Consider the following 17,941-nt stretch of genomic DNA (forward strand, 5'->3'; position numbering starts at 1 on the left):
TATAAATTGCATTGAATTAAATTGAACTGCCTCACTCCACTCCTCAGTTCAATTCTAAGGGCAGCCTCACCATCTGTTGCCTACTTACCATCTGGAAAGTGTTCTTTTGCAAAGGCCACAGAAGTGCTCAGAAAAGGCTCCCAAGGATTAGGGTCTCTGTTGACCAGGACTCTGAATACCTTTGAGATTTGGGCCCTGGCACTCCCTCTGGATTTTTCTGTCCATTAGCAGAAGTCACACATTCCAGAGATTATTGACAGTAAAGAGGCTAAATGAAGGTCAAACTAGAGGATTTTTAAATCTAGAGGAACAGAAAAACTAGGATTTATAGCAAGGATTAGGGCTTGATGATGATGGTGATGATATTATTGGTGGTAGTTCTATAATATCTAACTTTAAAAATTATAGTTTGCCAAGCAGCAAGTATATCACTTTTATTCAATTATTTAATCCTTAAAAAAATCTTATGAGCTATGGTAATAGTCTCAATTTACAGATAGGGAACTCATAGTTCAGAAAGTTGAAGTAACTTGCTACAGCCAATTAGCAGTAGACTCAGATTTGATCCCAGGTTTTCTGGCTTCAGACCCTGCAATCTGAAGCATTCACTGAAGGTTTTAATTTACATCCTGGCATTGAATGTTAGTCATATGTCCCGAGAAGACTGGTATTCCTAATCTCTGAACCACGGTTCAAAATCATTATCCTTCCTAGATGATTATTCACAAGGGCATTGAGACATCTTTTGTTTCAGGTCTCAAACGGTTCTTAGATTTTTTTTTTTTTTTTTTTGGTTATAATAATCATTTTTTTATTCTGGGGAAAATATGACGTTACATTGTCTCTGTGAGATCAAAGTTTAGACAATTCCATTCTTCTATAAGGATATTAATAGAATTACAATATAGAGAAATGAAATTTTTGTGTATTTCCTATATTCCATGAGAGAAAGTGAGAGAGAGAGAGAGAGAGAGAGAGAGAGAGAGAGAGAGAGAGAGAGAGAATGAATGAACCAGGAAAGTGTCAGTGCTACATTAATAAAAAGAAGTTGTAGTAGGATGCTGTTGCTTTCAGTTTTCTTGGGTACAACATAGAGAAACAGGTTGTAGACCCTAACTAAGGTCACAGAGCTTGACTGTGGATGGGCAGTTCTTGGTCTCTACATCTTAAGATTCTGGCAATGGTCCCAGGGAATCAGGAGGGCTGAAAAAACCTTCACTTTTGAACATTTGAAACAATTAGCAGGACCACGCAATTCACCAGCAATCAAATAATCCACTGAATACTGGATTTTTAATTAGTTTTATCATAGTAATACAAGGGTTTGTTTAAAATTTTTCTTAAAGTCTATTAAAGTTCTGAATTATAAATATTTTTGACTTTTAAACACAGTCTATTAACTAACTGAAGTCTTGATAAAGGGGAAGAAAAGATCCTCTGATATTGATATCCAGTGCAGTTTCCTGAAATCTCCAACAATCCCTGGATGTTTGATGAATTGCTATGCCTTCTCTAGTCTTATCTTGCTATTTGTCCTCATGGTGACTGACATCCTTTGATCAAAGAGACTAGCTATTTTATTAACCACAGTGCTTCAGACTTAAGACTCAGTGCTGATGAACTTGGGAAAATGTAATGCTTAATAAGTATCATTAACTAAGTGACCTTGGTCACAAAACATAGAGTTGTTCTTAATGGGCAACATCAGTTAGAATTTCAAGATATTCATTTAAAGTTTTGGGAAACTGTGGTGTTTAACTTATGATTCAGTCCTCGTTTTTTATAAATACAGTCTTTAATGATCAATGTGGTTATTCTGCATACAAATGACTCAACAAAGGAAAACTATGATCACCTCCCCTTTCTCAGACATGCATTACCTTGACCTCAGTACTTGCTTAGAAACTGTCCACCAGTCTCCTCTGCCTTACCTGATTCAGATGGTGCAGAGTGGAACCTCACCTAAGCTGTTTTTAAAAACTAAATTTGATGGGGGTTTCCATGTTAAAAATGGAATACTAGTATTCTGAAATCTACTGTGTCATGCTATTTATAAAAATAGTAGTCTAGGGAAAAAGTCAATGGATTTTAATTGAAATTTTAGTGAGCAATTTTTGTCCTCTCCTTTCAAGGAGACACATCACTAAAAATATTCCTTGCTTTTGACCTAGAGATGAAATGTGAGGGATCAGTGTATTTGTTTGGTCATATAGTTTGTGATTGCAGCCCCTTCCAACAGCCTATTTTTTAGTTGCATGATGATTTAAAATCAATTCAAAAGCAAAGGGACAGTTTTCTACATCAGGGTGCTGCCAGAGGGATGTTTTTGTTCTGGGAACAAAAACACTCATTACACTGTGTGATGAGAAAATGTTTCTTATTAGAAATTTCTTCATGATTGAGTCCAGATACAACCCAACTGAGCAAAAGGCTTTTGCTCTAACAACTGAATAGAATATGCTAACTTGGACAAGGCATTTGCTGTCCTGAGTCAGTCTATAGCCCAAGAGAGGTTATTGATTTACTTAAGAGAGGGAGGGTGGGAGGAGGCCAGGATGGCCCAGCAAAGGTGAAACATGAATGTGCAGCCAGATCAGAATTGTGTCCTTGTGCCAGTAACTGCTGTCACTCAGTGACTTAATTCTCAGGGTGAAACTATCCTGAGAACTAAAAGGCTGGAACATTTTTTTCCCTTGTGGAATAATCCAGCTTAAGAACCCTGAGTGTGTATCCCTCTGAAGCTTTCTGACAGCTTGCCTCCCTCAAGGGGAAAACTAAATCGGATTTAGTCCTTGTTCTCTTTTTGCAAATAAATTTCTTCTTGGTAAATAGAGTTGCAGGGCCACAAGCTAACTTGTAAAAGGAGGAACTTGGCAGGAGTGTCTCTTCTTGTGTGGGTCTGTGTATCCATACACCTCTCTCTCCTGCTTTCTCCCCCTTTCTCTCTCTCCTCCTCTAATAGAACTTTTTTCCTCTCTCAGAGAACTCATGTGTGCATTTGTTCATTTATGCCTACTATGGGTCAGACACTATTTTAGGTTCTGGTGATATAATAGCAAATAAAACAGATCAGGTCCTTACCCTGAGAAGCGAACTCTCAGAACTCTCCAAAATTCTAGCCTTGACTCTTCTCCATTGCTAACTTTGTAACTTTGGGGCAAGCCACTCAGTCTCTCTGGACCTCATTTTGCTTACAAATATCAGTACTTACCCCAGTTACTCTTTATAGGGATAAAATGAGACAACCCACGTAAAGCATTCAGAAGCAGCATGCGAGACCCAGGTGAGCGCACCGTGCCTGCTGCTATTCCCACTGATGATGTTTGCAGCTTCAGCACTTTCTTTCTCCCTAAGGTGCTCATGGCCTCATCATTTGCCTGGTGCCCTGAGAAACCACTTTCCTTTGTGCCTCATCTTCGGGAACAGGGATCGTGCAGGAGCCCCTTCTCTAAAAATGCACAGGGAGCGGCATGGAGAGCAGCACATGCCTGTGTTGTAGCAGCACCCTTTTCAAGCAGCCTTCACCCCCACATTCCCAGAAGCACATGAGCAAAAACCAAATCAAAATGAACGTAGGGATGCTTCGTAAAGACATGGATTCTTTGCACAGTGGAAAAGTTAGGTCTATTGCTTTTGCAAAGGGCAGACCAGCCTCTTTCTAATGTCAGACTGAAGGACATGGAATCTCTTCTGTGCTAGTAGCTCATTTCCTGGAACTTTAAAACTCTTTGATATTAATGGATGAGGTAAATCATTTCAGATATTTTTTCAGACATACCATATTTTACTTTGGTACCATCCATCTGTACTGTATACCTGGCAAGTGACTTTTCTAGTTTCTGACAAGAGCCACAATTAATCACTAGCTTGGGGTAACTTGTGTCTCTTCATGCTATTGATTTTAGGAAAATGCTTTCAGACGCTTGGAAAGCCTTATATTTATTATCATTTGTCCTTAAAATATCAGGGTCCAGGGATGAAGCAATCACCAAGATTTATACATTTATTATATCAATGATATCATTTTAAATTGAAAAGATGTTTAAAATGTTTTTGTTAAGATATAAGAAAAATACATCCAACTTTTTAGGTTACTCTGCTTTTTGATAAAACCCTAGGTATAGTTTATTCTTAATTTTGAGTCTGTTTCTTATTTATTACTTTTATAAGAGCTTTTACTCACAAGAACATCTGCCTCTGTCAGCATTTCTTAAAAGAAGGTTCCAACCCCTTCTCCGACAGGGACCAGGTATGGGATTGTAAGCAGGTCACTTAGTTTCCAAAGGTCTTGTTCTCTTCACACATAAAGTGAAGGGCTACACTTCATGATCTTCATAAACCTGTCAGACCTATTCAAATCCACATTTTCCTTATGGGAATTATAGTATCTGAGATTTGATAATAAAATTAGAAAGGCTTACTCTATAAGCAAGGCAGAAATCAATTTCACTATTCTAGGTAAGTAATTTAAAAGAGCTTAACAAGGAAATGCACTTGACTTTAAAACTAAACCCTCTTTAACTTAACTCTCCTTTGGTATCTGTTAAGTGGGTTACTGGAAAACTTCAGGCATGGCTGGGGACACTGTCCTCACTGGCAGAGATGCAGTATTATACCAGAGTCCCCTGGCATTTTTCTTGTTGCTTTTATTGTTTTTAATTCTCCAACTAAATACCAATATCAACACCTATTTTTGTCATCTGCTTCTATCGCATCAAGCACAGAACAGAAAGAACAAAACAATGATATTCAAGGACTCTGGTTGTGAGAATTTCAGATTACGGAATCTTTCTTTTGTAGGTTCAGTAAATGAGCAATTATTTAACAGGTGGCTAGAATGTATTCAGAAAGCACCATTTGTTTTTTATGGTGTGAAGACCTGAAGGATATTGAAGACAGACCTGTGGATCTAAGAGTACCAAGTTGACGATCAAAGAAATTACTTTATGCTGACTGCTGAGGGCACAGGGATTCCTCTGTAGGAATTATGTCATCATACATTTTATTTCATTAAGAATATTAATGAAATATCTTGGTTTCCTCCTCTCCAGCATGAGAGCGCTGTCAACTTCTTACCTTGAAGAAGGTCATTGTCGAGCCATCTCTGACCGCTCCGTATTCTATCTTGGTTTGCTTTGCCAGATCATCTGCTGAATCTATGGGAGATTCCATTCTCTCTACCGTCAGGAAGGCAGCCAGGTTGGCAGTGTAGGATGAAATGATGATTAAGGTGAAAAACCACCAAATTCCTCCAACTATTCTGGTCGATAGAGCTTTGGGCATCAGCTCTGATCCTGTGATGTTATCATCAGAGTAAAAGTGTTAAACAGGGAGAAGAGAAGGGAAGACTAACAGTTGGACTTTTTTCTAGGGAGATAAGCCCATCAAGGACTTACTATCACGCATGTAGATGAAATAAATGTGTTTTCTAGAAATGGAGCAAAATCTAAATGATCCTTTTTAAAAATCAGTAGTCACTACTTTTGCTGTAAATACAACTTATCAACAGCTGATGGTATTAAAATGGCTCTTGCCCTGAGATATTCCTTCTCTAAAATTTAGTTTAATTGCTTAAAATCGAAACATCAATCCTAAGACTTCTGTCCCTTTATTCTTATCTAAAATAAATACTCTGGTGTAAATTAGAATGTTCTAGGTCTTTTTATAATATGAAAAAATTAAAATGCTAACTTAATTTTATTTAAGTTTAAAAAAATATAAAAAACATTCAAAAGATTAACATATTGGGTCATTTATCACAGTGTAATTTACACTGGAATTTTTCAATAAAATGAATTAAGTTACAGTCATACATGATAGTGAATGAATCATTTTTACTGTTTTATGTTACTTTTAAAGTCACAATTATGTTTTTCTAATGTAGTCATATGTTCCCTAAAAAGAATACATTCCTTGAAAAAACTAATTCTGTCCTTAAAAAAGTACACTTTAAAAACTGTTTCTCAGTTGTAGAGAGGCCCTTCTTAGTAATAATATACATTTTGGAAATCATTCAGATGATTATATTTAAAAAGTAACATAGAAACCCTTAATATGTTTACCAAAAAAACTTTCTTTTCTGAAAGAAAGGGTATGGGCTAAGTTTACATAAAGGCAAACATCTCAAAAATGTTCTGCTTCAATTTTGGTCTAACTGAATTGTGGATGTGTACAAACTCAGCAGCAGAATTAGAAGGGCCCAGAAGCATAATTTGAGTTCAAGTTGTACTGATTCATGAATGCGTTTGGCCTAGTCCATTTGCCTGAAATTCGACCTTGGTCCTGTACTTAGAATTTCCCCTGGGAACCTGAGAAAACATGAGAGTTTGTGTGACCAGTTAGAGTACAAAGTACAGTAGGTCCAATATCTTGTTTAAAGGATCCTTTCTCTATGTGGCTTTGGTGTTTTGAAATTTTGTTGTTAATAATGGCTTAGATAGAGGGGGAAATTGGAGTTTACCAATCTACAAATAAATGAGTTTATGCTCAGGTTTAATCTATAAACAGACACACACATTGCTCATGAAGTCAAAGCCAGCTCAAGGCTGACGATAAGCAGATGAGGTTGGCAGAGAATCTGGGCTTTGAATAAACAGATCTATTCTCCTAATGCTATTAGGGTTCTTTGTGCTTTACTCCCTCTTAATGAGGAAAGTGTCTGGACTGCAGTTTGAATTTCCTTCTTTTGTTTGTTTAAATTTGGGTGTGTAATATTACATAAATTTATAATAGTTTCCCTTAAATTGCCTCTGAGGATTTAGTGGAATAATTTGTTGCTGTTTTAATCTTGTGGTTAAATGGGATTTATATGCCTATGGGTGTATGTGTTTAAAGCCCAAGGTTATTTCATATCTTTGTACTTAATTGATCTAGCAGCCTTGTGGCAATGTGATATTATTTTAGATCTTTAGTTGGTTATCATTAAAATACCATTTATTTCATAAAATAGCCATAGGAAATAAATAACATGGTTAATATATGTATTTTTCTTAGTTTATCAGTACAGATTTTCTGCTGTAAATTTATCCTTATGTTATTTGGTTACGTTTATTAAAAGGTAAGTTTTTAACACATTTGTACATTTGCATAGTTATGTTTTGTATGCCAGTAAACCTGGACAGATAAATAACCAACTGTTGACACGTAAAATAAAAATTTACATTTCACACTTTAGAATAAATATATGTGTTTTTGGATGAAATTTCCTTAGAAATTAAGAAATGTATTATAGAATGTATTATAGAATCCTACTGAAATTACATTTTAAACTCTCAGTAGATGGTTTCAATTCAATTCCTCAGTATTTCTTTGTGTGTGTGTTTTTTAAATTTTCACATAATTTTGTGAATTTCTTGACTCTCAGTGTTAATTGGCATATTTAGAAATGGTTTCCCTGGAGAAGAGATGACTGGTGTGAATTCAGAACTCTAGAGGATGGAGTTATGAAAGCAATAAAAGCAGAGCAAAACATCATTGGCAAACATTCGGGATGAGAGACAATACTTGCTGAGGTCTCTTTAGTGCCTTTTACGGCAGACATGACAGCCAATCCTGATCCAGACTTTGCTCACGCTCTGTAGAAAAGAGAAAGTCTGATCATCACATTCAGAAAGAAATTAAACAAAATGGTTTCCAATCGAGTACAGTGACAAGCTTCTGCGAACAAGAGAGAGCACCACAGAGCAGAGCTACCTGGTCCAACGCCACATGCCAAGGACAGATACACTAACAGTCACGAGTACCCCGAGTTTGAACATGGAAACATTTATTGCACCTGAGAAAGGTTTATTAACTTCTGAAAGACAAGCAGAGTCTGGTTGGGGCTGACTGTCATGTACCCAAGGTAGTGGTAACTAGCAGACACTGCATCCCACAGTTTGCTGTGGATGATGGTAAACTCCAAACAGGTAGAATGTGAAAGAGAAGTTCTGGAGGTGGGTGCACTCACAGGACAGGAGGAGGTCACTGCTGTACGTCTTGCAGCCTGCTGCATGCTCTGTGAAACCTAAGTGTGTTTTAGGGGATGGGAGGAAGTCTACTTCACTCCGAAAGTAATTGCTTTCAAGATAAATACCCTAAAAATTAAATGCACTGGTAAAGCAAGGTATAGCTTCTAATGGGGTTTCTTGCAGGATTTATAGCTCTGTGCTGTGCTCTAAATTCATGCCAGTGGTTTCTAGTAAATCAGGTAGTGTCTGTACCTATTTAGCAGGGCCCACATAAACTATGCGTAATTGTAAAAAGAGAGAATCTATCTACTTTCTTCAGTTATTTTGTATTTCTGAATAATTACTATAGACCACTAAGCACTCTCTGTCTCTCTCTCATTTGGAGACACAGAATATAAGCATTTCAGGTGGTATGATAACAAGTCCCCTAATGGGAAACCTTAGGTTCACTTTCAAATAACAAACACGATTTAATGGTATATCCCAGTTGGATTTTCCTTTGCCAATTTATTTTGTAGCTTATTGTCAAATGAGTATATTCCAAACACAACAGCATCTGTGACTTATGATTTTCTTAAATTGATGTATTTAATCTTGGAAATATTTTCTAGACCATCTGCATGAAATCAAAGCTGAAGAAAACCCACAAGACATGGATTTCTTCCAAAGGTTAACACAACTCACCCCTTCCCTGCAACAAAGGCAAAAATCTTCTAAATCATAGAAAGTGTATAAAATACAATACATTTCTCTAGTTTGAATTTTCTTTCTTCAACCCCTACGGTTTACTGTTGCTACGGTTACCAGTGGAAGGAGATTATAAAAAGTTCCTGGGAAGCTAAGATGAATCTCAGTAGGGTTTGTCAGAGGGGCAATTAGGTGAAAGTTCTAGGCACAGTGAGCAATTAGAGGAATCTAAGTGAACTTAATCTTCAAAGGATTTAAATGCCACTCCTTTGAAACCTCTGACTTGTGGAGTTGCAACTGAAGGAAAAGATGGAAACCTCCATCTATGCAAATTTGTAAACAATTTCTAAGGTACTTTATCCTTTGCTACCCACAGGAAAATGAGTACTCATTGCCTGATAGAACTTTTACTTTAGATATATAGCAAGGGAGTTCCATTTAGGTTATGTTTGGCTTTTTCTTTACCTTCACAACTAATTAGAAAGTCAGTGCCTATTATTTGAAACTCCTGAGATGGCGCTTCAGCCTACCCTCTAGCGTCATGGTGGAGTTTACCAGCACCAAAGCCTGTCAGCAGACTGTGGGATGCGAGTGACAGAGAAGGGCAACCGATGTACCTTGCTGCATGAGAGCTCCAACTCCAAACCAGAAACTATTTAGTAAAGTAAAATTGTTTTCCACCACGTCTGAGTCGGGGTTGCAGGGGTGGGGGTTGTACCACTCGTAGGGTGTAAACCTGTGGTGTCAACAGAAACAGTCTGTCAATATCAGATGGATACAGCAGGTACCCACACAACCTGCTGAGCAAAGCAGAAACCCAACAGTTAATGATAAAAGCACCACACCAGAAGGCCAAAGGCCATATTCAGCGACTTACTGCTTTGGTGAGCAAAGTGCGAGAGCCTTGGGTTAGTGTTTTTCCCAGCCTTCTTATTCCTAAGTAAAGCCCACTGGTCAGCGGGAATCACATTCTTCAGATCTACATCTACTGAATTCTTCTGAGTTTTCATTAATTTCCATTTTACTGAAAAACTAGGTCAACTGTAAAGAAAACTTCCCTCAACCAAAGTATTTACCCCACCAAGGAGTGATGACCAGGACACATTTTGGCATAGCAACTACACTGTCAAGATCCTGTGTTGCTAGGTCCTGTGGGAGACACAAAGAAGAAGGGTGACATGTCTTCAAGGGACTTCTATGGACAGGTGCTTAGAAGGAGTCTGAGAGGTCTAGTGATTCTGCAATGCATCAAAGGGGCAACATTCCTGAAAAAAGTTCCTGAACAAAAAAGATCGGGGGGACTGGATGTGGGAAATCAGATACTTTTAGGACATAAGGAAAACATTATAACCTTCAATGAATAGACAGGTTATGATACTTTGAAAGTATCATAGTCCAGGCGTAGAGATAATATGATATAGGTATGAACACCATAGTGTACATTGTCAGAGAATTTTAAGTTCATAATTTCCTCTTGATTCATTTTTAATTTAATTGTTTTTAAAACTATGTCATATGGTCAGTTAATCACCAACCCTAGTTAGGTAAGGAGTTTCTAGAGCATTGTCAAAGATCTACCTGCAAGGTGGTGAGCCACAAGCAACATGTTTCTGGACAAACAACTAGTAGTGAGGGAGTCAACCCAAGAAAGTTAACTTGACCATTTGGACTTCAGTCTCCTTATTGTAAAGAGGAGGGAGCCAGATATCTCTGAAGATGTACTTAAAGTAAAAATCTGGAGATATGTCAAAATGAATGGAATTATTGAGACCATTATGTTAAGAAAAATAAACAAAATTCAGAAGGTCAAGGGCGTATTTTCTCTCATGCAGAAGCTAAAGAGGACAAAGGAAAAGAAAAGCAGATGAGTGTCTGGGGAGAATCTCATGAAAATCGAAGGGAGGTCTGTAGAGTAGAGGAAAGGGATCTGGGGGAAGGAGGAGTGGAGGGATAGGGAGAAACTTGGGAATGATATTGTCCAAATTACATATATTGTTATACTGTGTGCATGTATGAATATGTAATGACAAATCTCACCATGATGTACAACTGTAATGCACTGATAAAAGAAATGTGGAAAAAAATCTGGGGAGTCTAATCCATTTTGTTTCCTTCTCTATGTATCTATCTGACCTCTATAACCCAGAAGAGGTGTCCCTTCTGTGGTTATTTTTCAGGGCTACCTTATTTTTGTGCTTATTTTTCCAAAGAGATATCACCAGATGCTCAGCAAAGTGATCTGGGAATGATTTAAAAATGCAATAATTCTTAACACTGGAAGCTTTGCCATTTGCCATTGGGTCCTTTTAATGCAAGCAAGAGTATCAGAGTAATGTTAAAGCACCATAAAGCTGATGAGAACATACGGAATGCTCTCCAGCCATAAGGTTTCAGCAGTAAACAGTAGCAGGCTGCTGACACATTGGGGAGAACGGGGCGTAAGGTGAATATATAATCTACAGTGCAAAGCAGAGCACACTGTGAATCATGCACAAGGCACTGGGTAGATAGTTTCTCTAAATGAAAAACCATTCTCTAGCCCCCTGGACACCTTCTGGAAAGTGTGCAGTGTCTCTTCATCAAGTCTTAGGGGGACTGGGATAACAGCCTGGTAGTTGATCTGACCATAATGGTATCCAACTCATCCTGCAGTTTTTCCACAGCTGCAGGGTACACTGTGCAGATTCCCATGAAGCTTATGAATATTGCTGTAATTGACAATGCCATGCCAATACATTTTAATTACTGTTTCAACAATATAATTAAGTTTTGAATTTATACACTCTTATAACCATAGTAGTTTGCTGAGCTGAAGGAATGAATACCAATATTAATGAACCTCCTAATTGAAACAGCATGCAGAATAAAGATGCTGTTACTTAAACAATATCATTGTCACTTGTATGATAATTTAAAAATATTAATTGCAATAAATTAGGAGGCTTATACTTTCAAGAGAAGGGTTTTTTCAAATAGACCATAAAACTTGGCAACTGCCAGTCCCCCGATATTCTAGCATTTTTCTCCCCCAGATCTGCTATGATCCATGAGATCTTCTCTTTGGAATGCTGCTTTTAATTGGCTCTTATTTCAGTATTTCATACTTTGCATTTACAAGTGAGGAACTAGTTGATTTTTATTTTTTTGGCCCAAAGGGGAACGATCTGAATAGCAATGTGATTCTACCTGCACTGCAGAGATATTGTGGATTCCTTCTCATTGGGATTCTGAGCGACTTGGGGAGCACTTGGACTGAGGAATGTTAAATGATAACATGAAGCTCTGCTATAAGACAGTGGCTTTTCATAATGCAGTCAACCTACCTGTTGTCTGGATGTAGATATCTCGGTTTGAAATTCCTAATGCCTGCTTAATTATAGCTAGTGTGACATCATGCCAATGACAGAAGCTCTGGGGTAAGGACTAATACATGACCTGCACCAGTGATAATCTGAAACTGCTATTCCCAAATGACTTTCAAGAAATCAGCACTGATTTTCTGTAAAAGGACAGAGAAAGGGACAAATATGCTTAGAATCAGTGTCAAAACTGGCATGTAGAAAATAAGTCTTATGTTGAAAGGTGAAAGTCCACTTTGGGTTTATGTTTATATATGTGAAGCTTATACTTGAATGAAAGTCATAAAATGACCCTCATGCATGAAGTTCTCTGATTAAAGACCTATCTCTTTATGGCCGAGAATGGACATTGGGCTGCATTTAAGAGAGGGAGATACATTCATAGAAAGTTCTATTTGAAGTTGTAATATAAATGTTGGGGACATAATGTAACTTACAATCTACTTTCAAGGGTTTCTCTTCATTCAATTTTTTTTTACTTTTTGCCAAATGTGAACTTTAAAGAAGTTAATTTTTATGAAGTCAGTCATAAATCATAAAATGTAAGTGGACATTTGATCTGGATACTGGGTTTAGTTAAACTGTGTTTTCACCAGAGGCTTAATTGCTTGGGGTTAAATATTTTTTGAAAAGTAATAAAAAAAAAATGTCAACCACAAAACAAAAACACTGAGATGTGCTTTTGTTAAAAATGACAGTAATTGAAATGGTTCCATTTCCCCCCTTAGTTTGTTCCATTGATGTCTGCGACTTTATAAATTCAACTTAGTTCAGTGAATGATTTTTAAGCATCTATCCAATGGGGGATTGGTTCAAATGCAGTGATGGACTTTATTTGTCCCCTTTAAAAGAACATAAAAGAATATATTTCATAACATAAATTCAAAGAGCTCTCAAGAGCTGAAGATGATTATAAGATGAACTCTTCTTCATTTCCACTTCACTAACTTTGAATGCAAACTGTTAAGATGGTAACCAAAATCATTTTACATCTTAGCTTTTTGGTGCAGAGTTACTGAGTTCACGGTCTTACACTAGAAGGCTGGCAGGTAATGGTGAATTGGCACGCCACCGATTCCACTGGATTCTGCTTGGGGAATCTCCTCTGAAATATATTTAGTGGTAGTAGGAGCAGCGTAGACTTAAAAATGTAGGGGAGATGGAGTTGAGAGATAGTTTCCTTGACAGTTCACCTGTGCACTGCAAGGAATTATTTTCTTTATTTTCTACTTTTCACCATTGTGCTGTTTGATGTTCGCCTGTGATGCATAGCATCTTCACTTCCCCAAGAACCAGAGCAAGAGAAGGGCAGTGTAAGGGGAGACAAGGAGAAGCTAAATGAGGAAGGGCTGGTGTATAAATGGTACTCTCAACAGTTAGGAATATTAAGTGGATGGCATTAGCAGGGTCGGGGGGCTGCTATCATAATTGAAACAGGATGTACGGAGTCAGAAATGTAGAGATCTAGGTCACCAAAAGTTTATGGAGGAGCAAATAAAATAAGGAATGGAAACTACTGAATGTTGTACTAGTCTGATGTTCTGATGACAGAAATAAGGTGAGGTAAAGACACAGCTGGGGTCAAGTGTCAAAGGGTACTGTCAGTCTGTGTGCTCAAAAGCACTTCTGAATTCTGCCACATGTTTTTCTTCCCTCCAGCTTTGGTCAACTTCACTATAGTAAGTAATGGACTTGTTCATCCATGTCGCCTTGCCTGTTCTACTCATCAGCAGCCCTGTCTACAGAAAGTCACAGACTGGGAAGGTGGAAACCACTTTGCTCTCTGCTTCTTGGATTGCTGGACTAGCCCCACTCTCATTCAACGAGGTGGATCCCAGGGCAGAGGCATGAGCAAGTCAATATACTGCTGGTTGATTCTTACTTTGCTTTTGAATGGTCATTTATTAAAAAGGCATTCTAGGACAATATTAACTTCACTTAGGAACAGGTAATGAGGAATACATCTCCCAAAGTGAGTACCCTCTATTTAACAACTTGGTTACCAAAGCTATGTTTTCTTTAATTGTTTTCAGCACGGTTCCCCAACCTTGTTGTCACTGACTTTTGGGATTGATAATCCTCTTTGTGTGTTCTTGTTGGAGGTGGGGGCAACCTCCCACACTACAGGGTGTTTGGCAGCATTTCTGGGCTTCCCATTTGACACAAATAGGACTCTTTGCCTAAAAAAAACTTGCCCAATATTGCCAGATGTCCTTGGGGACAAAATCCTTCCCAGTTGATAACCTTGGATTTAGAGTACCAAAGTATCAAAGGATACCATCACTATAGTGTCTACTTTATTATCTGAGGCAGGGTATATGGAAAAAGAACTCTGGTTCCTGTAAAAGTACATCTGAGATTTGCTAATGGTACACACATTTTAAGGTATAGAGAGCTTCAAATCTTTTTGTTTAATGTCGAAGCATAAATGTCCACGTGGAGAGTACGTTTATACAGTGTCACTATGTCTGCCTTGTAGATCTTTCAGATGTTTTCAGCCTGGGTTATTTTTCCAAGCTTTCTCTATAATTATGCCAGGGAAAGAATTACCTGGCATTAATCAAAACCAGACAGTGGACAATGACAAAGAGCTAGTATGAAGAAATATTTCTCTTAGAAATTCCTGGAGGGGAAACAAAAATTGATTAGGGACAAAGTTCACTGAGTTTTGTTGAAAGGTGAAGGAGATTGAAAACAAGCAGATGATACACAAGAGCAACTACTTTTTTTTTTTTTTAACCTGATTTATCTAGGGATATCCAATGTTTAAGCCAACCGAAAGATAAAATAGATGTTTCAAATTCAGCATCAAAGGTATTTAGAAAATATATGATCTACTGAGAGATAAAAATTCCTTTGAAGAATTGTGTAGAGCAGAAGGGTTAAAGATAGAGTTAAGACTCAAAAATAAAACCTAAACCAAAGCATCTTATGGTAGCATAAAGATTCCATGCCTCCTCATCCAACCTGGAAGTGATATTTCTTGTGGTGTAATTTCTAGAATTCTCTTCTTCTCTCTTGAATGCTTTTTAAAATTTAACTCCACAGAATTTTCAAAACATTTTTTTCTTTATTCCTGAGGATTTTGCAATCGTTCATTCTAGTGCTTCTTATTTGCTATAATTCTAGCTTTTTTGTTTTCCTTATTCATGTACTCTAAACATCTTAATATTACTTTATTATTATTCTTATTGGAACATTTTAGATATTTTAGTTGAAATTTTTCTTTTATTACACTATAGCTCAGGGAAAATGGGTACATTTAATTTTGTATGACTTAAAATACTGATAAAACTTAAATATATGAAGTATTATCTTACTCTCTTTTAAAAAGCATTTTTATAAATTATATAATATTCATTTAAGCATGGCTTGTACTTAGAGACCTTGAGAAAATAGAACGCTAAGCAAAACTAAAAGCATACTTAAGAGTTTTTCATTTTTTGTCTACCTCTAAAGCACACAGGTAAATCTGAGACTGACCTGGTCCTGGTGAATTCAGGATTCTCAAACCTACCTTGCAATCACAAAGAGTACACAACTGACTCCCAAGCAGGCTAGGAGCACATACATCCAAATGTCTGGAGACAGAGGGTTGAGGAAGGAGAAGACGCCTGGATTGGTCCCATTGGGCTTCCGGTAGAGGATGCTAATGCCCAAGGTCATGAAGGGCTTAGAGAAGTCAATGACTTTCTCGCGCACATAAGTGATGGTCAGAGGAGCCACCGCCAAGTCAGCCTTCTGCAAAAAGCAAGTCCAAAACCCATCAGCTAAGTTGTCTCACTTCTCTGCAGATGTCTCCATGTTTCCTGGGTACTCCTGATTCCTACTCTCAACTCCAAATGCTTCTCATGCAAGAAATTTCTGTGATGGGATGATTGGTTTCAATATAAAAACAGCCAATTTACACAGTTATATTTATGAAATAGGATTTATGAGCAGAGAGAAACCAAAAGGAATAAAGCCACACATACAAGCAGACAAATTGATATCATTTTGGAACTAAATGGAGGAAAAAAACGTAGAAGGATGTCTTTTCAAAGGGCATGTGAGAACAGGAAGAAATAGGCAGCTTGGTCACAATATTAGTTGACAAGATGAAATTTTGCTCTGAGCCTAAATTTTAGAATTCTTTATCTAATTTAAGAATCACTGGAGCTTATTCTTTGGTGTGAAGGGCGGACTCATAAATTTCTATCTTTAATATTTACCCTTACTTGCCCTTCCAAGTAAGCAGGCTTCCAATCAAGATTGTTTCTTCTACCTTTTAAAATATCATTTCCATAATTCAAACAAAGGAAACATTTCTTCTGACTCAACCATTTTTTCCTTATTGCTTCCTCCCAGTGTGCACGTTTTGAGACATGTGAGGTGTGCTTTTGCTTACGTGATCTATGAGTTCTTTAACCATCCCATTCCACTCTCCTTTGTCATTCTGGGCTCCATATTTGCCATCCGGAACTAGTTTAACATCGTAAAGGAAACCCAGGATGTTTGACAATTCTTTCAACAGATCCAGGCAATATCCTTCAAATCTGTCATTTCCATACAGGGGTTTGTCAGATTTCCGGTACATCACATAGGGCTCTTCCTAAATGAAACAAACCGAATATAAAAACTCCATTACCACAAAAGAAAGAATGACTTCATAAGCATTCTCAAGATACGTAATATCTGAAGATGATTTTGAAGATGATTTTTAAGAGTTAAAGGCACTGACGTCAGTCACTTTCCTGCATTTGCTAAATTTGTCCTCCCTACGCCCTCTACAAATATAGAACACTTCGTATATTTTCTTTTCCTCCCGACTCCTTGGATAGGAGCTTTTTCTTCCACTGCTGAGGCGGTTTTTGTGAGTCAATGATGTGACAGAGACACAGTGTGTTGCACTTAAATTTGGGTTCTGGGAAAATGGAAAGACTCCTAGGGTATTGGGGGCCCAGATGCCTCTGCTGTGTCACATTCAGGAATCTTTGGCATGACTCCTCACTTGACTTTGACCCAAGAGGTTCATCTACTTACAATAGAGAAATCAAAGTCACCAAATACATCCTCTCATTTTTCAAATTTCCTGTCTGTTAAACATTCTTATTTCCTCTTCTAAATATCATCTCACTTTCACTGTTACTTACTTTTTATATATTTTGGTTGACAATTTCCATGTTTTCTTTATCATCAGTTCCATAGTCTTATTTGAAAGCAATTCAGATCTCAAGTTGGGTGATTCTTTACTGATATGCTTACTTGCAACTCCTCTGTCCTATGAATAAAGGACATTTCCTTCCTACTATACATCTATCAACTTATTCTTCTTTGACTAAATGAAAGTTCATTTTGTTGTAAAAATTATAATCATTACTAAACTATCAATATGCCCTACCTTTGAGGCTTATCATCAAATAAACCAAAAGGTTATGGAAACATAATAGAAAGTCTTATGTTTCCACAAGCCAGTTGCAAAGAAATCAGTGATCAGAATAAAACCTTGGATGAATGTTAGGATGGACAATTCTCACAAATTAACTACTTTAAAAACACCTTCAACCTCATGGACTTGTCATGGGCCAAACTATATGCGCCTTGACCTCACAAGTTCCATTTTACCTTGAGACTCCATCTCATCTAAGAAATGCTTCTTCCATTACCTCTGTAATTCACATCCTGCTCAGCACATCCTATGTGGAAATGCATGGTGGTTGAAAAATATTTCTTTTATTCTTATACAATGTATGATTAAAAAATGCCTTTATGAGATGTTCCCTTTTTAGTTTCTTTATTCTTGTGCAATGTACTCTAACCTGGGTTGTTTTGACCAAGTTCGCTTTCAAAAAATGCAAAGGTTGCTTGTGATTTTTTGGCTATGAACGTTGTGCTCTAACCCCTGTTAGGGGTGGAAGTGTGCAGAGGTGACTTGCTGCCTTTCGACCCATGGGCGAATAAAGTTCT

General features: G+C 37.4%; 1 protein-coding gene across 8 annotated transcripts in view; it reads right to left on the reverse strand.

Moving 5' to 3' along the window:
* The window catches only part of Grik1 (glutamate ionotropic receptor kainate type subunit 1), a 385,032-nt gene that overhangs the window by 27,467 nt on the left and 339,624 nt on the right, over positions 1-17,941 (reverse strand). For all 8 annotated transcript variants that reach the window (XM_047563995.1, XM_047563998.1, XM_047563991.1 and 5 more), the window contains 4 exons: positions 16,383-16,586; positions 15,513-15,736; positions 9,254-9,372; positions 5,077-5,294 (listed from right to left, as the gene is read on the reverse strand). In XM_047563995.1, coding sequence (XP_047419951.1) covers positions 5,077-5,294; positions 9,254-9,372; positions 15,513-15,736; positions 16,383-16,586 — 765 coding nt within the window. The remainder of the gene's footprint in view (positions 1-5,076; positions 5,295-9,253; positions 9,373-15,512; positions 15,737-16,382; positions 16,587-17,941) is intronic.

The sequence above is a fragment of the Sciurus carolinensis genome, chromosome 9 (genome assembly GCF_902686445.1).
Source record: "Sciurus carolinensis chromosome 9, mSciCar1.2, whole genome shotgun sequence".
NCBI classification, from domain to species: domain Eukaryota; kingdom Metazoa; phylum Chordata; class Mammalia; order Rodentia; family Sciuridae; genus Sciurus; species Sciurus carolinensis.